The 22,960-nt window shown below is 40.3% G+C and overlaps 1 protein-coding gene across 1 annotated transcript in view; it reads right to left on the bottom strand.

The window, feature by feature from the left end:
- The window catches only part of unc13ba (unc-13 homolog Ba (C. elegans)), a 254,230-nt gene that overhangs the window by 15,608 nt on the left and 215,662 nt on the right, over positions 1 to 22,960 (bottom strand). Inside the window, exons 32-33 of the mRNA XM_079689879.1 lie at positions 19,879 to 19,956; positions 19,505 to 19,582 (exon numbers count right to left, since the gene is read on the bottom strand). Of these exons, the coding sequence (XP_079546005.1) occupies positions 19,505 to 19,582; positions 19,879 to 19,956 (156 nt within the window). The remainder of the gene's footprint in view (positions 1 to 19,504; positions 19,583 to 19,878; positions 19,957 to 22,960) is intronic.

The following is a 22,960-nucleotide window of genomic DNA, read 5'->3' as shown; positions in this document are numbered from 1 at the left end:
AGGCTCTGATTTGCAGCTAGAATATGACACCAATGTATCTACGGGACATTAGGACGTTACTGTCCAACCTCACCATCATGAGACATCAGGCTCTGTTTATGGTCTTAGGTGATGCAAGTACAGCACAATTTAGAGTTTTGTTATTTACAGTCAGCATTAGCACAAGTTAGTTGCTTGTTTGTGAACTCTACCTCTGGACTGGGATCTGAAAATGTTTGAACATCTTATGTTCATGGAGCACAAGTTAATGTCAGCAACTCTTTAGTGCTATTTTTGAATATTTGAGCTTTAATTTGCAGCTAAATGAATGTGTATGAAGCACATTTGGATGGTGTTTGAATAGGCAAACATAGCACAGTACATTTGTGCAGCCGAGATGAGTAAGCGTGTGTAACTCCACATTCATTTCTCAGTGGGTGAACTTTGTTACTACAGTGAGTCAGAGATACACATGGTGCTCTACAGTATGGGCGTATAGTGAGCGTGTGCCATGGATACAGAATGGTAAACAGGAAAGTAATACAAAAGATCTGAGTAAGATTTCAGCTGGGGAGTTTTTAAAGTAAGTATAAAGAGGCTCATTCAAATACTTCAAACCCATTCAGCAGTGTGTGAATGAGCGCTACAAGCGATAAACAGCATTTCCTGAAGCTAAAAGTATACCACAAGATAAGTTTGGAATAAAAATCTATTTTTTACATTCAGTGAAAATAATTTGACAGCAGGAGGCCGCCACCCTTCCCCTGTGAACAGAAAGAAAGCTGAAATTGGTGAATAATAATGTAGAATCAACCTGGTGGGAAGCAGCGTGAGGTTGATGTTGGAAGTAGAAATAAGGAGAAAGTTGCTTAGGAAGAGATTTACATGAGTTTAAAGAGTTCTTTTTTCTCATTAGGCATTTTCAGGACCAAAAAGTGCCTATTTATCTAAGATGTGTGCACTGCAAAAAAAGTAAAGATGTTCTGGTGTCAAAATAACCAAAACCAGTAATGCTGAACCGACATTTAATGCAGGTTTCTTGGCACATTTGACTAATGTAGCTCAGCGCAAGTTCAATCAGGAAGACAACATTATCGGGTGCCACACGTTATCTCAATAAGTGATCAGGGGCATCACGCCCCGGCTAGCCAATCATCGCACCTGCTAACCCCTTTAAATCCGCTCTCCCCTCTCCGTCAGTTGTCATTTCAGGTGTCAACGCACAAGCAGCAGCAGGGCTTCGTCCCAGCTCCAGGCATTATTCATCAGCTCCGCAGTCTTGCGGATTAAGCTGCAGGTGGCGTGCCCCAGTCGGCTAGCGGTTCCAGCCGGCCGCCCCGCAAACCCGGATGCGGGAGGAAGACAAGGAATCGTGCTCCACGGAAGTTCCTCCGGCTTAATGGAAATGTCCTACTTCACGGGAACATTGACGCACGCCTTCAGTCTCTCGAGAGGGCATCACTGGCATCCGGGCCGCTTAAATGCGGCGCTTCCGGCTTCACGCGGAACTGGCCCTCATCGCATGCGAAGCTTTACCCATTGCTGGCTTCAACCACAACCCCTCCCGCAGGCAGGCAGGGCTTAAGCTACATCCCCTTGAAGCTACTTCCTCCTGCGCCTCACCTAAAACAGGCGTCAGCGTAGCGCTGGCAAGAGGCAGTTGTAACAAATTCATCAGATGTTTCGTTATATTGTTATGACATTCGGGTCATGCAGAGCGAGATCGCTACCCCTTTAAGAGAGGGGTGTGGCGCGTGCAGAGCGAGCGGAATACATGTTTTTCTAGAAGTAAACGAGGCAGCAAAAAGGAAGGTCTGCGATCTTGCGAAGCTATCTTGCGAACACAAGAGCTAAATAAATGCAACGACCTCCCAAGAAGAGCTCGCTCTCTCCAGTCTTTCCGATTAAATGGGTTATTGAACCCGAAGCGCGTTGCTTCTGCCCTGGGAGACGACCAGAGTCTTTCCCCCCCCGTTCCTCGACGACGGTCTGGGAGCCGACAGGAAGTTCAACACTGCATTGCTACCTTTAGTTAAGGTGAGTTTCAGGCAGTGTTGGGTGTAACGTGTTACAGTATGGAGTTTCAGTAACGTATTACTTTGCGTACGAAGAATGTAATGCATTACTAATGCAGCCGGGTATTGCTACCCATTACAATGTCAGTACTAACGCAGTTTCAAGCTTCAACACAGTGTTACCTGAATGAATGGTGTTTCGTAGGGCTTCTTTTCCTCAATGACCAAGTCGCTGCACATTATCCTGTTTATGACACGACCAGATACTAAATAAATTAGGAATTGACTCCCAATATTAATTTAATGATTATTGACTGAATGATCGTATTTTTTTTTTTCTCTTCATCTCCACTAAGCATATTCAGTTTTTCGGTGCACCAACGGCTGGATCTGCGACAACAACATCTCCTCGGCAGCACTGTCCAAATCCGTTCACAGTCTCTGATCCACTAAATATCGCGTCATGACGTAACGTTTACATCGCCGTTTCTCTCCCAATACCGCCGTCAAACAAACATCAATAGAGGATTGCGTCGGGTAGTTTTTAATCATACAAAGCAGATTAATCAGAACTACTTCTTCAAACTATATTTTGCTAAAACGCCGTGACGCATCGGGTACATGTGATCCAGCGGCATTAACGCGCTGCATCGCGCGTTCACCGGAGTTATTTCATCGTTAACTCACAAGCCAGCGGTCGCCGTTAAGCACTCACTGTCCGACGTCACATAAGCAGCCGATAAATATTTCCCATCACTTAGCGACATATTTCAGTATGGATTTATGCCGTCGGCATCACAACACCGTCATTAAGGTTATCTGGCATCCTACAGGTGACGTTGCTAGCAACCGAGCTAATCAGTCATTGACTACTGTCACTATCTTTGCGGCATTAACCGTTTCCTACACAATAACAGATCTTAGTGCTGCTCGACTGTATAATTATTTCAAGGTGCGGTTGCGTTCTAGTCACTTTGTCCAAGCGTACTGCTCGTTACAACACTATTAGCTTCAGCATAGGCCCTAGCATGACTGGTATAGCTCAGGGCAATCTCGATGACAAGGTCAATGTTCCCCCTCTACGCACGGAGACAATGTAATCTTAATAGCGTGCAGGCCAAGGCTGGCTCTTCAAAGCAGATATTATCGACACGCTTTAAAGTTCCCATCATCTGTTTAGCGGACCTCTTTCAGCTTAAGCGGGAGTCAAGCAAGGAGAAACCACGCTTGCACCGGCTATTCGGGTAAATAATATTCATAGTTGTCTCGCCTCAGTCCAAATCACCCACTGCAGGGAGATCCCCTCATGCGTGCTTTTACGCCATCTAGTGTTCAAATACAACATTACTAACCTAACTCTGCTCAACTGGGAAAGAGAAGAAGAGACTCCTTAGGAGCACAGCGTTCCTATTTATGAGGAACTATAGGCCCAATCACACACCCGGAGTGCCTAGGCATCACATCTAGCTCATGGTATAATGTTTCTCAAACCAAACTGCGTGCATCCACATAAACAAGGCGTATACAGCAAACATCTTCAACGAAAGTTGCTCTTCCTCACCGGGCAACCGTACTTTGCATGCGGATAATCTTCCGCACGCATCATCTCCCGTTTCTGGACGTGGCATCCGCCGGCCTCACGACGACCGCGTTTTCCCCGACTCTTAAGGACGTGCACTGCACATCCTCCGTTTTGGGGGGAATATCTGCATGAGATCATCCGCTATAGCGGCACGCTCAGATTTTCACTCCTGCATACACATTTATTATCACACTCGCTGGATCTAACACTAGCGTCCCTCCATCATCCTCTCAGATGATAGAAGACGGTCCTAATCACTCAATCAGCTTATCAGCATCTATGACTTATCCTGGCGCACTTAACTGCTATTAAGCTAGTCTATATCATGGGTCATGTCTCAGTATTTAACTAAGCGTATGGGTTTTCTGCGTGCATCTGCACTTCATCCATATTCTCGGGTTTATGCTCACTTGGCTTGGGTTAATCCAGGTCATGATATTCATGCATCACTGTACTCCAGCTAACAGCTCTCGTGCATTACTTGTCTACATCTCCCTCTTCGCTTGACATCGGCTCTTGCTGCCAATCCAAGATCTCTTCAGCTCACCTATGGTAAATATGCATATAACTGGTTGTGGCGTCCTAATAGCATAGCAGGGCTTTCGTTCAGATAGGTGCAGCCAACTCTGCTGCCAATCAAGGCATTTCTCCCTCATCCCTGCAACTCGGACGGCGGTCCTCCGCCGCCTTCATATCCCGCATTCGCCCAGACATCAGCGAGTGCTGGCCATCCAAGGTCTCTCAACAATAAAAATGGTAATATGCCTATAACTGGTGGTGGTGGTTCATAGCACGTCAGCATGTATACGTGTCACTGTGTTCATGTTTAACCCTGCACGTCAGGTTGCGACCTCCGTGTTCATGTTTAACCCCGCACGTCAGGGGACCTCCGGGTCCGTGTTCATGTTTAACCCTGCACGTCAGGTTGTGACCTCCGGGTCTGCGTTAAGTTTAACCCTGCGAGTGCAGGTTGCGGACATGGGTCTGCGTTAGGTTTAACCCTGCGAGTGCAGGTTGCGGACATGGGTCTGCGTCATGTTAACCCTGCAGTGCAGGTTGCGGCCAGTGGGTCCGCGCATGTCTAACCCCGCAGCTCGGAAGCGATTCCGGCGCTTATCAAGTCCCCATGTTAATCTCTCATTAAATCCATAGATCTCCGCTGCCAGCCGCAAGGTAAGAATTGCCCACAGCTCAGTACTTCATACTTCACTTCTTTTGGGAGTTCATCAGAGCGGTTCTTTCCCTCCTGAATGATCATCCTGCAAACCCGGGGCCTAATCGCCAAAACATCATTACAGTTACTTGTTGTTATACGTCAATCACTATTCCCGCATGTCATGGGTCCCGATAATAAACATGTATTTCATACATCACGTCTCTCCTGATTAAAGTAAAAGGAACTGTCCAAATTACATTTACCTTTAAGCTAAGAGAGACTTAGATCAGGTGATCTGGCAGGGAATCAAATGTCCTGCTCAGGTTTATTTCAGCACCTGACTGCATTGGAAGCAAAGATAATCCAGGGCTGAAATACATTGCTGGCACTTCTTCCTTTGTGGTGCCATTGTAATGATTGGATTGTGTTGTGAGCCCTGTTGGTCCAACAAATGTTTTTTGGACAAGGAAAGATGACTTTAAGTACAGATTTGCCAATTTGTTTGGCCATTCTACCAGCCAATTAGACCCTCCAGAAAAATGCAATTCTGCGATCGCAGAATTTACCGCATAATCAGCCAAATGGCGCAGATTTTTAACAGGCCGCATATTTATCAAAAGGCCGCATAATCCCCGTATTTTTCCACACAAAGTTGAAAGAAAAAAAAGTTGTCGTGACGTCATCAGCTCGCGCATCACAGAATGTAAACAACACTGTATAGAGTGAACGTGTGGAGCTCACACGATAGAGAAAACACCAAGATGAAAAAATCTAATCCATCTCATTTACCGACAAACATTTCTACTAAAGACCGAGCAAAAAGTGGGGGTAAACTATTCTGCACCCCGTGCAACTGTGTGTTGGAGCATAAGAGAAAATCGACGGCGATGACCCACTTTGATTCATTCAGACATTCGAAAATGCTTTCTGCTGCTGCGGACAAGAAAGCCAAACAACGCACGTTGACCAAGGCATCAACCTCCAAAACCCTTTTGAGGGCTACAAGAAACGAAGTGAGTAGCCTACAAGATTGAAGCTGGTCAGATAACGAACGAGTAAATGAAAACAGAATGAGGCCGAGAAGTGTGTGTGTGTGTGTTTGTGTGTGAGATTAAAATAGCCCAATTGCTTTTACAATAAATAAACATTGAATTTGTTTAATTGAATAGTAAAGGGGTTTAACGTTAGTGGCAGGTTGTGTGTGAGAGAGAATAAATAAGACAGCCCAATATTTAAAAAAATTGTTATTCTTTTTTCCCGCATATTTAGCAACTTTCCGCATATTTCGCAATTTCACCGCATAAAATCACATAAAAACCCTGCATGTTTAATCGCATAATCAACGATTTTAGCCCGCATAATCAAGGATTTTTGCCTGCGTTTTTCTGGAGGGTCTAGCCAATGTTACAGTGTGATCTACTTGTCTTGGTGGGTTTGGAATGGTTTGATTCAGACTCATGTTAATGCAAGTACATACAAAGGAATTAGGTAACATCTTAAGGCCAATTAAGTAAAGTGCTGATTAATGCTTAAAGAGGTCCTATTGTGCTTTTTTTGGCGCCTGAAAAGCCTCCATTGGACTCTGTTGTTTACTTCTGTAACAGTGAAATCACAATGTAACACTTGCGCTTCTATTGGCTAGCACTCCAACACATTGTACGTGATTGGCTAAGGGGCGGGACATCCCTAAGCGGTTGACCAATCTCAACACAGCCGGACAGTTAACCAATCAGAGCAGACTGGGCTCTAAAACTATCTAACATTTCGATGCATTGCAATAATTTATGCAATCAAATAGGTAAAACACATTTTAAAATAAGTTTTGTAGGCTAAAATCATGTCTGATTAAGCAGAATAACATGTTCAGTACTTTATTTCACACTATGCTTTCACACAAGTTCTTTGGAACTGTAATACAAGGGAACCTCCCATTTTTTTTTTTTACATGAAACATTTACATTATATTCACATTTATTGTTAAAGTGCTAGCACGGTATACTAGTTATAAGTTACTGTCATCCAGGTAGCTTTTTATAATTAATTTATATACGGTCCACATGCAGCTTTAAGTGGTTGCAGTTTTCAGTTTGAAGGATAAAATGGCCTTGAGGACTTGGTACCAGACGTTCCATAAACCAGTGATATAAAACCTGGCGCTCATTATTACGCTGTACCTCAAGTATGCACCACATGCTACAAAGCCAAGTGGCTAGATGTTGCCAGATAAGACATCCCAAAGTGTCTTTGTAGAAACTGTGCCGTCGATAACTGTTCTACTGTGTTATTAGATAGAGGACATTGGGCAAAGTGCCACAACATATAATGGGACTAAAAGAGGGCAATGAATTTGAAGTGACAGTGTTTTAGTATCTCTCAATCTAATTGAGAAATGTTGATTGAAGTGAAAGCCTGGACACGCCCCCTTCTTGGTCTGTTTCCAAAAATGTAAAGTACGCAGCTGTCCTTATGTAAACTGCAAGTGTTGAGCATAGTCAAACAGTTTTATAGGCTTATGGAGGTGAGTGGGACAAGGGAGTTTTGCCTGTGAGATTAATTCAGTTACTGGGTAAAAAAACTCCAATATGAGACAGGAGGACAAATCGAGATCAGTGTGAGTACATTGAAGACATAAGATCTGGTCAACCCGAGAACTGGTGCTAACTGTTTTGTATTTAGGATTCTTACCACTTTATTGGTCACATGCTAGCTGTTGTCCAAATTAGCCTGTATGTTTTTGTCTTTTGGGTGAGTTTTCATCATGGATGGTTTATACGAAGTGAATTAGCAACAAACAAATTGGTTTGTGAACTACAGTTTTGACAATATTTTCTTTCATGAACCTAAAAATACCCTTTGCAAATATTAAAGAAAACATGGACAACACAAAAACAAACCAATACCATCCCCTCTAGAGGAGCAAGTGAAGATGAGGAGCACTCAACCGAGGTACGTATGTACTTTGAATTTGCACCAGCACACAGACGTTTTATATTTTTTCTCATATTAACTATTATTCCCATCTGTTTATATGGTTACAGCCCAACCTAATTAAATTGTTGTTACTTTAATCTATACCGTTACTAAAATAATTATTCACATTATCCCTGTATGTACTCTTACCTATCCTGTGTTACCTTGCTGTTGCTGCTACAAAACCAGAATTTCCGTACAGTTATTAGTAAAGTCTTGTCTTACCTTATCTAGTGTTTGCTCGTGTAAAACCCATTTTATGGTTTATACAGTAAAAATACCATGCTTAGATATAGATCATTTTAAACACCAATTACAAATTCTAAGTTCATGTGTCATTATTCAAGATTTTAAGAGGGACCAAAAAGTGAATGACTAAGCAGTTATAGTTTAAGAACACAAGCGTGTGCAAGAACGAACGAGCGCACACGGACACACACACCTCATTAGAATCACAGACTAAAATTAGAAGTGTCTAATTACTAACAGGTAACACTAAGACTATGTGTCTATCTGACTTTCTTATCTCTCTCTACCACATAACTGTACCTTCTTTGTCGCAGCTGTGGCTTCAGTCTTTCCAGAAAGACAGAAAGAAAAAACGAGAAAAGACAGAAAAGTCACACAATACACACAAACCATAGCATTACAGACACAGGGTTGGTCATACTGTAGATATGCAGATGGAGTATGCTGGGTTTTATGATATTGTGGATTGGGTACGGTGAATGGGTGTTTCAATAAAAGCTTGATGTTTATTGCCTCTGGTTTATTGGCATCCTACAAAACAAAGGGGGAAACCGACATCACCTGTGCAAGTCTTATGTTTTACTGCTGCACACTGACTTCATCCCAAACAGGATTTGTTGGACGATAGTGAACTGATACAATGAATGATCAGTTACTTAGCTAATTAAGATGGATGGTTCATGGCCAAAGATCATTTACGAGGCTTTCGGTAAAATATATATTACCAACAAACACACTCAAGATAAGCAGCTGCAACACGAGCATCATTTCTCATATAGTGTTTATGCGTGCTACTTTGTGTGTAGATGGAAGAAGCAAAATAATATGGTGCCAGATGACAGCATCACTTTCCAAATGTTGGAAATAATTAATAACTTATTTAATTTTATGACGATTCACTGCAATGATGTGAAAAGTGAATACAACTTACCCTATTTTATTGCAGACTAACCGATTTTCCAATGTATCCCTTATTTTTTTTTTACTAATTCAGGATTGACTCATGTTTTTTATTAATAATAGGGCAATATATTGAAATACTAACTTAAGACACTTGAATAAATGAATGAAATAATTCAAATAGAGATTCCATTTACATTTATTTTGTGGTCAAAAAAGGGCTCTTGGCTCGGGTTTAACAAGATTGATTCAAGTGACTGCTTTAATATTGTACTACCTGCAGTCTCAATAATGTACAGCAGTGACTGTAAGACAGGGGTGAGTATTGAACCATGGTAACAGGGTAATCTATAGGAGTAGTTTGAGAGGTGAATCATCTGGAACATCTCTAAGGAGGAAAAATGAAGATGATTGTGACAGACAAACCTTGTTCACCTCCTCCTTTGACTAATAATAATAATAATAAGAAAAAGAAACATCAGTCAAGATATGTTAAGGGAAATGATAAGTGTCAAATTTAAATGTCACAACCCACGAACAAAATGAGTAAGCAGAGAAAGAAAGGTTTTTCCTGGAAAATTGAATCAACGGGTGCTGCTTCATCCAGTGACCTAATCAAGTTTTTGGTATATATGAACGATACTTTGAATTGAATTCTGGGAAAAGTATGAGTCGACAGTGGCAGCAAATGGATTGGAATTATTGACAGGATGAGGTCGACCACTTTGTACTCATACAGGCCCAAAGTAAATTAAAAAGCACATTTAAAAAATCCTTCCTTTTCCACGTTTGACAGTATTTTTTATTAAAGGGGACCTATCATGCAAAATGCACTTTTTAATGCATTTTATACATAAATGTGTCCCCGGTGTGTCAGGGAACTCACAAAGTGTCAGAAAACCAACCCTCTGTCTTTTCCTCCGTACCCACATCTCTAAAAACGTGGATACAACAGAGCTGATCCAGATTTGTGTCCGATATGACGTCATATCGGCAATGCAGACCCACAGCACTATCAGAAAGTTGCTATCAGAAACAACGTCCGACTGTTTTGGAGGTAATATGGTCGGTGCATGTTTACATTAGCATGGCTAACACTCAGAGCTAACCTGTACTGCACAGAGCATGTGTGTGAAGAAGCGGGACATAAAAAGGTACTCACCTTGTGTTATAACCAGCAAGAGAGGAAGCCTTTGAGCTCCATACTGTTTCAGAAATAATCCATGATATGGCATTTTATCACGGCAGAATCTGCCGGTAGAATCTCCCGCATGAGCAGGCATAAGCTCCGCCCCTCTTTTTTAAATCTTTTTTTTTTTTTTTAAAGCTTTATACCCAAAATCAGCACTTTTGAAACAGGAAGTGAAATAGAGGGATATGAGGCATGGCTAGAATGGGGGATCTGTTTGGTATTTTGAGCAAAACACTTCATAGACATTTCTTTTATATATTTGTATATATCTGAGACCTATGCTATTGCCTAGAAATAGCATGATAGGTTACCTTTAATATTCAGTACATGCAAGGAGATCATTACGCCTTAATCCAAGTGGGTAGGACATCAAACATCAATATAAATAATTTAATATGTGAAAAACATGAGGAAGATACTTATAGGACCCTTTATTAGGCTGCTACTGGTTATTCCCTAAGTGAGGCTGATTATCTGCGTTTGGAGCACCCACCTGTTTGCTTTTAACGTCCTCCTTGGGGCGAAAGAAAAACAGAAAATGAAAAGAAAATGTTTGATATAAAGCCAACACCGTCATGTTCTCTCTTTGTCAGACACAAACTGTTTGTATAGAACTAGCTTTTAATGGTGTGTTACATTTAGGTGAATATTTGAGTTAAAATGCTTATACAGTTACAGGAGAATAAGACCAGATTTGAATAGATTCAAGAAAAGGAATAGATATTAGAAAAGCTGAAGCCTAACTAGACACCAACCTGTTTCTCTTTGTCTTTCTTTTCAGCCTGCAAGGACACACATTTGTGAGTGAGCGACGATGCCAGTATCTCCAATATAAACATAGCACTCACATTCATTCACACACTTACATTATAGCAGACACAGTCTTTATGGCAGTTTGATTAAGTTCACCGTTCCCCTTTGTTCCCTCCTGACATTGACTCAGATATTAATAAAGCCTATTGTCGCTTCCCTGTGAGACTCCTTTAGGTCTAGTGTGGCTGATCTTCAGGTTTTATATACAGTTTGATATCACACTCTAAGGGGTGATAGCTCAAACAAGCTTTGATACTTGTTTTTCACAGCGTTATGTTTAAACGTCATACGGGATAGAGATAGTGTACTGATAAACCATTAAAATACTAATCATTAACACCAGGCATGGTGGGAGCCGACACCCTGGGGGTTCCTTCGAGGAATTACTCGACAGGCGCTCTATAATAGTGCAAAGCACCATCAGGGAGAAACCTGCTGAACATTACACACACACACACACACACACACACACACACACACACACACACACACACACACACACACACACACACACACACACACACACACACACACACACACACACACACACACACACACACACACACACACACACACACACACACACACACACACACACACACACACACACACACACACACACACACACCTCTAAATGCTTAGGATTCAGATTCAGATTAGGAAGATGTGCAAACAAAGAAAAAATAACCAATTGTCAATAAAAATAAAAAGAAACCGTCACAGCTTTCATCAATGGCTGATGGCTCACCTTTTCCTTATCAAGCTTTAGGACAACAGAGAGAGGAATAAAAACAAAGACATTAAGAAAGAAACACACAGAAAACAACAAATAGAAGGCGTGGGGAGGACAATAACTTGTGGTGTATGATGACGGGAACCAAAATGTGAAACAAGAACACACAGTAAGACACACAGAGAACACACGGCAAAGTCAATGAAAGGTCTTGTGAACTATATGTGAGGAATTCAGCCAGCTCTGAGAGGACAGCTGGCCGAAGAGGAAGGAACGGTTAGTTATAGATATCTATTTTGAGGGAAGCAAACCTTCTCCTGCTCGTCCTCACTGTCATCATAGCCTGAGGACTCGTCCTACAGGAGGACAGATGGTAGACAACTTACTGTAGATACAAACTATGACATTGAGGTGCAGTAAAAAAGCCCAAATACCGTTACAACCTACAGATCAATTTAATTTTGTGATCTCTATATCCAATAGCCGCAACACTACTCATGGTAGTCAGAAAGTACAAATATTTCCACTTTCTGGTTTAAACGGCAAGTTTGTATCCTGAATATATCAGACATGGACTCAGCAACCTCTATAACCCACAAAACCACTCCAAAATTGTACAAATCGGCCAAGCCATTTTTTTACATTCGTCGCACAGGCTTTAATGCCATCAATGCTAATAAACCCAACTTCTATGAGCTGGGCACCAGGGGCCGATTTCACAAAGGATCTTAGGGCTAAAAGTAGCTCCTAACTGGCGAATTTAGGAGAAACTCCTAAACATAATGGGCGTGTCAGTCTTAAATTTAGGACTCCTAATTTTATTCACTAAGAGCAATTCACAAAGTATTTTAGGCCTAAAAGTAGCACCTAAGTTTAGGAGAGCTTAAAAGTCCTCGAGAGGACTCCTAACTCAGTAAGACCTATTCACAAAGAATCTGAAAATGGCTGCGAGACGAAATGTTTTGGAGACAATGGAAGACTGTGAATTGATCAAGAGATATAGGCTAAATCGTGAGGGTATCAAACTTGTTGTGGAATTAGTGCGGGATGCAATAACATCCCCGACTAACAGGAATAACCCGATTAGCCGAAAATAAAATGTTTGGCAACACTACGATATTTAGCAACAGGGAAAATGCAACTTTGCAATGCCGACGATTTAGGAATATCGCAACCATCAGTCAGCCGTGCCATAAACCAAACCATCAACGCGCTCTCTAGACCACATATCATCCAACAGTTTATCCGGTTTCCTTTGGACAATCAACAACTACACAGGATCAAAGCCAACTTCATGGCAATTGCAGGTATGCCCTGTGCTATTGACGGGACGCACATAAAAATAATTGCGCCATCAAAAGATGAGGACGTGTTCGTCAATAGAAAGAAAGTACATTCCGTCAACACGCAGATTGTTGTCATTCATCATGATAGGGGGACTTGAACGGCGGTATGGGCTGTTATTGAAAGTGTTTAAGTGCTGGAAATATGCTCATTGGATAATAGTTTGCAGGGTGCTTTTAATTGCCTCCTTGATTTAATGCAATTTACGTATTTTTATTGTTTGGTCTCTCTCTTTAACGTGCATAAACAACGTCATTATCGTGGTCTGACCAAACTTGTCATCATGCATGTATTCTGCTAACTGCACTGTCCATAACTATTTGATAGGAATACATTTCTAGCCTAGGCTATTTCCTTGTTTTTCGGTGATTTAGTGGGCTCGTTTGTGGGATGTTGCGGATGAGTTTCAGCGAGACCGCCTGCTCTGAACAACCAATCACCGTACTGACCGCTTCTAAACTCATGCACGAGAATCGACGTAATCCATAGCAACGTCGCGTCACTCTTAGTTCACTCTTAGTGATTTATCCTTAGTATGAGTAAGTCTCAGCGGCTTTGTGAATAACTTTTAAGAAAAAACTCCTACGTAAAATGTTTTAGTGCGAGTTAGGAGCACTCCTAGCGGTAAGATAAAATGCTTTGTGAATACGGCCCCTGTACTATACATTTCTAACATAAAACTATGGGGTACTCAACATGGGTTTACTAAGCTGGCAACTAGACTATAAAGGAAGTGACAAAACAAAGCTGCAAAATGTGACACAGATCGGATGATTCAATCTGTTTCATCTAATAACCATTTGGGGTCAAATCATGTAGCCTTGGGTACATTTGACTATAAACTCATTAAACATTAGCTTCTCGTCTACTTCATACTGACGCTTGGAGTTTAGTGTTATAAATAAAAACAAAACATACACAGCTAAGTCTAGTTCACAAATACAGCACAACACACAAAACACTAAGTCCCAGCTGCACAAAGGCCTGATTTGAAGCGTGTTCATAAATATCACATCGCTACCTATTGGGTCTGAGCAACCAACCTTATTCTCCTTCTCTTTGTTGTCAACCTAAAGGCAGACAAGATAAGTCAGGAGAGAGGACGGGGCAGATAGGACAGGCCAAACAGGACGGTATTAGCAGTGCCTTTTTCCACCTTAGCTAAACCCAATTTAACACTTAAACTAGGTAACACACAAAACTGCCCATTGTAAAGACAAAATGTTCTTACTTTCTAAAAATGTCTTCACTGTCTAGATTTGGTCTTATCAAAGTCAAAAGACGAAGTGCTAGTGATAAAGCACACGTAGTACTCCATTGTCTTATTAGCACAATAGCAGCACCCCCCCTTGAAGGGTTTGTCAAGCCATGATATAAAGATTCACCCTTATTATGACTCATCTGTACTCTAAAAGGAATACAAAACACTACGGAGATGAAATAAAAAAACCTGAATCATGGGGTGCAATGGGGTTCTACTTAAAATGATTAAGAAGCTTGAGCTTCCCTTTCTATAAACAGCTCCTTTATGATGGAAGTATTACATTAAAAAAGCTCCAAGGTCCAACACATACATTTTTGAACTGTATGAGGAAAGAGTCCACCAAGGAGCATGACAGGGTTTAAAATGGTCTCTCGTCCAATGAAGTTTGCCATAAAACATTGATGAAAAAGGATATAATTTCACATCATAAATCAATATAAAAAGGGCAATCAAAGCACTGCATTTAGGCCTTTTTATACACAAATCATATGTATACGTATGTATGTCAGAGAACAAGTATCCTCTCATGCAAAGGAAACCATAACAAAGAAGCAGCACATTTATTCGGCCCATAACACTATGTGTATCTTCACAAACATCCCAATGTTAATGTCTGTTAAGATAAGTAACTTTAAACTTTAACACTTTTCACCCTCTGCCCCAAGTCAGACTCCCTCTTATTCTCTGACCCCCCCACAGTCAGCTGAAAAACCAAGAAGCCATTTAGTGGCTACTAAATACAACAATTTTATACACTATCAAACGTAATTGTCTGCAGCCCACTGTCTGGTCTATTAAGCACTCATTAGGAGGGAGGCTATGTTAGCGCACAGCAGTAAATGTGTTAGGAGCCTGTGCTGCCTGAGGCTTTATTTAGGACATTTGGGCATCAGGGGTGTGGAGGGATTTATCAGCTGTGCACAGAGAGAAGCTGCTGGGGTAATAATAGGCAAAAAATAATGAAAACATGTATTTAAACGTTTTTTCTCTCCAGGTTAGGTTGTTATAGTAACTAATCCCTAAGCACAAACCTAAGATCCTAAACTAAGCTAACCAAAGCTTGAAACTAAGGTTGAATCAATCACATAATTCAACCACAAATGTCATACAGTCACAAAGGAGTAGATAAGCTGAGTTTTTAATGTTAATCGCTTTTAAACTTTGGTTTTAGACTATTTAGTCATTGATATTTAATGTTATTGGAAAAAATATATTTTAGGGGCTTTAAAGGTGTTTCGTTATTGCATATGATTGGTCACTTGGCTAAAAAACGACTGTCAGATATATGGCGGCAACACATCACTACTATGCACACTTGGAAAGTTCATCGAATGAGAAAAGGAGAACAGGTAATGTGTCCGTTAACAAAGGAAATTGTTGGCCTGAATATGATTTTTTTAGTCAAGTAAACAAAAAATATTGAATTGTGCTAACAACATCAGAGTAGTTATGTCAACAATTTGTATTACGTTTCTTGTGTAAAGTTTGTCTACCTTCATAAGTTAAGTTGGCAAAACTTAAAAAATTATAGATTTTAGGTCAACTAAGTTATGTAAGCTTGATTCGCAAAAGAATAGGGTCTCCAACGGAAATCTGAAGGGGTCTTCATCTACACTCCGATTTCCCACATTTGCGGCAATCTCTCCTGCTTTAAACTGGACTTTATCTTCCTGAAGTTAGCACTTTTTTAAATATTGTGACTAGTTTTTTATTTTTTATGACAATATTATTTGGCACAACTTGTCCCGTTGAATTCTTTAAAAAATAATAATGGAATTCTTGGTATGAAGAAATCAAAACTTGTAGTTGTCTCAACAAAAGATTATTAGTTGGCTCAAATGTAGGCAGTTTTCCCTAAAAGCATTTTAGTTGACCTAGAAACTCAACAATCTAGTGCAGACAGTTGCTTTGACATTTTAAGTTGTCTACTTTACTCTATTAAAAAGCAATGATAACCTTTCTTAATGAACATTTTACGAGATGATTTATAGGTTAAAACTATGTGGAATCTCCACATTCTAGCTTCCTTATATTGAAATGAAGATTTCACTTAATTTTTATATTTGAATAGCTCAGGAAAATTACAGAAATGTATTCTTTGAGGCTTTAAATATCAGTTTGCTTCAGATATTCCCTCTTACCTCAGATCCTTCTGAGTCTGAGCAGGCAGACTGAAGATACAAGGGAAAAACAATCAGACACAAAGGTGAGTTGAGACAAAAAGAATAAAAGACATTTACAAAATGATATAAAGGGTTTGTTGTTGTTGTTACAGGCAGCTTTTGCTAATGCAGCCCGCCTACCCACCATGTCATCCTCCCCTTCATTGTCAGTGATAGCCTGGTGGAGATGGTATGGAAATAAAAACAAACAAATTATGAAAAAGAGTATGACGAAGAAAATATGAATAAAAAAAGATAAAACTAAAACATAAGATACAGTCTGAGGTGTGGTGCTGTGCTCAGGTTGAGCTAGAAGCCATTGAAAGTACATGACACACTAGTTTAAGTAAGGATATTATAACTTCCTAAATCAACCACCAATCAAAGTCATTGTTCATTCATTTGTTACAAACATCCTTATAATGAACAAAGTGATCTACCATATTTACAATGTTATATATGAAATTAGCCAGTAAGTTACTCCATTATTTTATGTGTGTGTGTTTGTGGGAGATAACCTCCCTCTGGAGGAGCCTTTGCAGACCATTTACATGCACCAAAACCAATATAAAACACTACAAGAAAGGGAAATCCCCTTTTTAATGTGACAGCATACAGATATTTGACGATTAATGTTTGGGTGTCCACATACGTTTAGCTATGTTGTGCATTTGCTATTACAAAATAATAAGTAAAGAAAAATAAATAAGTATTTCTTTATATTTCGGAGACTCTAACCTAAACTTTTCTAACATAATTAGTTTTGACTTGATGTAGAAAGATGAGCACAGGAGTAGACAATAACATTAACGATATCAGTGAGCAAGCATGTACAATGATTGATTTATGTTGTTGAGTACACCCGTGTGTGAGACAAGTGAAACAGTTTAAGCAATAAAAAGTAATTTTTTCTAAATTGAACGATTAGTTTGAGTTTGTGACAGTCGACAGGTTGACCCACCTCCTCATCTAACTCCTCGGGTTCCTCCTCATTCTCAAGCTTTTGGAAAGAAGCAGCAGCGTATTGAAAAGTAGATTTATTTTGCATATGCATCGTATAAGATGGAACATATTATTTGTGGGAGTAAATACTAGGAGTATAGGAAGGAGGAGGAGATATCAGGATTCAACTAAAAATAGATACAGTGCTGGGTAACAAGGGGTTCAGGGCAGGTACTTGATTCAGGGAGTGTTTGGTTGTTGATGTTTTTGTTTCAGGAACAACAGGAGAGAGGGGAGCGAGGGTAAAAAAAAAACCTGACATACCCTGTCCTCCTCAGCAGTTAACTGGAGAGAGAAAGACGCTCATTCTCACCTTACTTACAAAAACAATTTCTGGGCAAACCAATGACAAGACCAGCTACTATAATAGAGCTTAATCCACTGTTATGTTACAAAAAGATTTCATAAGATTACCTTAAATTTAAATAGTCAAGTTAATGTCCCAAGATAGATACAAGAGGTGGAATGTATCATTATGTATATACTGTAGATTTCTACTATCATTTTTCAAGGTTTCCACATTGCTCAAAGGTGGCACGTTACACAAAATGGCGAAATTAAGCACAAACAAACGAAAGAATATAGATGTCTTTATGAAAACACTTTGCTGCCTCTCTTGTAGCCAAAAATAATTGCATTTCAGTTATTAGGTCACACCTGGTGGATGATGAGTTGAACAAAATGTGTCTGTCTATACTGAGATGTACCAATTCCAGCAGGATTCTTGCGCTCTCATCACCATAGCAAGAAAAGCCTTTGGTGTGAACTTCTGTAAGCTCAAACTTAAAGCAAACATTAGACCAGATATTCAAAATCCAGAAACAGTTATTGAATATGTTGTGATTATATATATGTCTTAATTATAAGTATTTTTTCGAGTCGAAAAAGGAACTTGTCGCTGCAACCTTCATGTTTGTGCTAGACTTTGATGATTGAAATATGAATGCATCTTCTAAATGCCTATGCTCTGGATACTGTCTAACATGGGGCACTAAGATTTATCAAAACACTTTAGTTTACGCACCATTGCTCCTTGTATGCTCGGGTTGGATGGTCTGCCCTGACCACCTGTAGTCTAAACTATTAGCATATCCTCACTTATAAGGCTATTATTGGTGTTCTATCATGTAATCTACGGATTTATATACTTATGAAAAATACAGAAATTCATTGGCTTTCAATGAGGACTTGTTTTTACTAACTGTCCCAAAAGTCGACACTAAGCTGTTGAAAAGAGCGTTTGGTTATGCGGCTCCATTTGCAGATTTAAAATGCTTCTTAATGACCGACAAGCAGGCAGCTCTCTCTGAAGATGCTTTGTATGATGTGGTTTCTGATGGTGACTATGATATGTTCACTGTTCTAGTTTTAATTTGTTTCTGTAACTGTGCTGCTGCATATCTTGGCCATGACTCTCTTGTAAAATGGTTTAATCTCAATGAGACTATACTCCTGGTTGAATACAAGTTGAATACAAAATAAACAACAGCCACCACTAACTTAGTGTATTTTGCTTCATTAGACATGTTGCTTTAAGTTCTCTGAGATTTGATGGACGAAGAAATGCATTTAAAAAGTACTGGCTAGTATGACATCGCTGTATCACATGGTTCAATGCGTGTTTCCCTTTTGAAATATATGTTTTTTGTTATCAGGTTCAATTGTGTCTCTTTGGGGTTAATGAGAAAAACACTGTTTCCACCATTTTAAGGAAAATGGGGTTCAATCTATGCCACGCGTGACAAGTTTGCCGTTTTATGTGTTGCCTTCCATGCTTGAAAAGCATTTGAAAAGTTCATAACATTCTCTGGTCTGAAAAAAAATATCTCCAGTCACTTTATATCCTGCTGTGGGCCATACCAGTGTATGTCGTTAACATCACACCTTTCCCACAAATTGACCAAGAAAGCCTGGTTAGAACCCCTCGTTGATAAGTAACACCTGGAAAATGTCCCTTGTTATTAAACCCCCCAAAAAGCCGCATCGAGTTTTGACGTTTGACCTCGAATTATACAAAAAAACGCTATCTAATGGCCGCATGTTGACTTGAAAAACTCTCAGGACTCCATGCCAGATGATGAAGAACCACTGATGGAGGACCAGTGTTAGGTGTGTGTGTGTGTGTTTATCTGTTATTGCTCACCTGTTTTGCTCCCATCGACTCGAACATCTTCTCCAACAGGACCCTCATCTGCTGGATGTTGTTCATCAGCACACAGGGCTGGAGTAAGATAGATGAGGGAGATAACAGGTGTAACAAAAAGATGGAGACAGAAAGTCAAGAAGGCAAAGAAAGTAAAACAACAAACATGAAAGTCATGAACAGACAGGAAGAAGAAATAAGCCAACAAAGAGGAAACAAAGGCGTTCAAGAGTTACAGAAGTGGGCAGCAGCATATAAAGTATGAATACACTCATAGAGAGTGCTTTATCTCTAGTGCTAAGTCTCTCTCTCTATCAAGATGATCTCTGAATGAGGAGGTTTGGTATCAGACCATGCAGCAGTACTCTACTCACTATCTTTTCCTTCTCACAGTAGGAGGGAAAGCTCTTGGCCAGCACGACACAGTACTGCAGCAGCACTTTGGTGATCGTCTGTGGAACAAGATAACACAGGAAGAACATGTTTACTCTGGGAACTTCTGGATTGTTGAATCTGAACACCGGTATTTGCGTCTAGTTTCATTTGTTTGGTCAGATACGAAGGAAGGAAGAAGTTGCAGTCTTCATTATGCGTGGTGATTTGGTTGGCGGATGTAGGTTGGTAAAATAAAACTGTTCCTACATGAAAATGCTTATAACAACGTCTGTAGATCAGGTTCAGTAAGAGAGTCAAGATATAATTTTAAGAGACATTAATGTATTTATTTAAAACGTAGTTTTTGTGTCAATTTGAGCCCAACAAGTGGCATCAAGTTCCGTTATATTTCAAGGAAAGGCAGACTTCTCTACAGCTGATACCTCCCACACTCAGCAACTCACATTAAAGCACTGTAGATGAAAAGCAACACAGGTAAGAAGGAAAGATATGTTTTTCTTTCTTTGGGAAGAACAGTCTAACCCTAACCCTAAGTTCTGAGTATTTCCATTTAATGCTACTCTGTACTTCAACTTCACTTAATTTTACACGATTCAAATATTGTAACTTTTCACTTTTTTTGTTGGTTGAGTTACTTTGCAGATGTATTTTATTAATTTGAATTATAAATCAATGAGAATTCAACAGAACAAATCAAACAAATGAGTCAAAGTAAGCAGGAAGTCCAGTGTGTCTAGCCAAATTAAAAGTAAAGAAACTGGAGTTGTTTTGAGTGACAGTGTGAGTCCCACTGTCATCCTGCCTGATGACAGACAGCATTATGTTTATTTGGCAACATATCCTCAGTTTTATGTGATCTTTTTGTTTTTACAAAGACCTTCCTGCCAATCAGAGTCTGTACGCGGCACTCAAGGGAGATTTTATCTCTCCTCCTGATGAGCAGTTTCTCCGGACAGTGGCTGCATCTCACTTTGGTTAAATGGATTCCTTGCGTCCCTCACTTGCGTCGTTTCCCTGCGTTTAGTCCCTCCCACTAGGGAAGCATGGAGAGATGCAAGGAAACCACGAAAAGCAGGGAAATTAGTTTTAAGAGCAATGGGACGTCGTTTCCTCCGGAGCGTCACCTGAAGCGACGTCCGTTTGTGACGAAGCCGCACAGCTGATCGTCTGACAGCAGCCAGATCAGTGCATGCGCTGCATCGTCCAATCAGTGAGCGATACACAGTAAGGGGGCGGGGCGAGTGTCTGAGGATTTCACCGGAGGATGGTCTGGTAGTTCCTCGGTTATTGCTCCTCCGTTATCACTCCTCGATCCTCCGGCAAAAATAAGGCCACTGGGACGCTACTCAAGATGGCGCAGACAAATCAACTTCCGGTGATACAGAGCCAGAGGAGCGACGAAATTAAAAATAATCGAAGTGAGACCCACCCATGGTCTTCTCATTTTGTTCAGCCATGTTGGTGTATTCATGAGCTTTAATTCCTTTTTTGGAAACAACGTTGATGCTTCGAAGAGTATATTTTGTATTGAATTTCTCAGAGCGTTCCAACACCCATACTTAACCTTTTCACAAACTTCCATTAAAATTCGACCGGTAGTTTTTACTAAATCCTGACAGACAAAAAGTCAAACCAAGCCGGAGACATATCTTACATATTTCAAACTATTCCATGAAAAAGTGTATGCAAAAGTTCAATGTGGTTATGAAATCCATTATTTAGTTCTTCAGGATACACACAAAGTATTTTGGTGAGAAACAATTAATTTCGTGATTGTTTACAAACCACAGGGTACTAAATAAACCAGCGGGTTATTTATTGGTTGTGATGGTTACTTGGGGACAGGAAATTACAAAAAAGTGTTGCTGTGACTTCACAGCATCTCCAGATCGCTGTGAGAGATTTCCCTACTTTCCGCTGGGTCAGCCAGTTGGCCCACTTACATTCATGCATTAAAAATGTGGCCTGATGGCTGTCTGCTTTATTTCCTCTCGTTGTACAGCTTGTCCCCCCCTTTATTTATTTTCTGCCACTGTCTGTCTTTGAGTGTCATCTCATACTTTTCTAAAAGGAACTATGCTGGCATGGTGGCAGGGGGATTTTTTTTTAATTGTAAGGTGGTCTACGCGTTACAAAGGCCCAACACATTTCCATTAGGAGAAAAGTGCTGCAGTTTCGAAAATGATGCAAATAAAAAAACATAAAAGTGCCAAAACATCTTCACCAACTTGAAGAAACATACATAGCGTTCATTAAAAGTGCTGCATAAACATTCAATGAAAATAGAAAACGCTGCAAGAAGCTCAAAACACATCTGATATTATTGCAGATAAGCTAGCTAGTTAACGTAGCTAACCTATTCATTTCAAATATACTGATAAAAACACTTCAAAACAGTGAGAGTGTTTTTATTTGCATAGTTTTAGAAACCTCCGCGCATTTCACCAAATGGAAATGTTTTGGGCCGTTGTAGCGCTTTGCAGATGTCGACCACCGTAGAATATAGATGGAAAATGTGACAGCAAAATAAAGACGGGATGAAGGGACGAGAGGATGGTAGAAGAGCAGATGACAAACTAAAGACTGAGACATGGAGGACATGAAAAGGTAGACGGAGACATTAACAGGAGTGGAATCGAAAAATCAGTCAAAGGTTGGGGACAGAGAGATGGACAGCTCAGAGTGATGGCTTACATTAGCCATTCTTTATTTAATTAGTCCTATATTGATCGAGCCATCACACACACACACACACACACACACACACACACACACACACACACACACACACACACACACACACACACACACACACACACACACACACACACACACACACACACACACACACACACACACACACACACACACACACACACACACACACACACACACACACACACACACACACACACACACACACACACACACACACACACACACACACACACACACACACACTTCTGCAGGGAAAGGTTTGTTAGATGTAATGGCCGTGCCTAAAAGCAGCTGCCTAAAATTAAACAAGAAGAAAGAAATATGACATCAAAGGTTCAACTA

The sequence above is a fragment of the Notothenia rossii genome (genome assembly GCF_949606895.1).
Source record: "Notothenia rossii genome assembly, chromosome: 6".
In the NCBI taxonomy this organism is placed as follows: Eukaryota; Metazoa; Chordata; class Actinopteri; order Perciformes; family Nototheniidae; genus Notothenia; species Notothenia rossii.
Note: the sequence above shows the minus strand (reverse complement) of the source record. Positions and strands in the feature narration are given on the sequence as shown.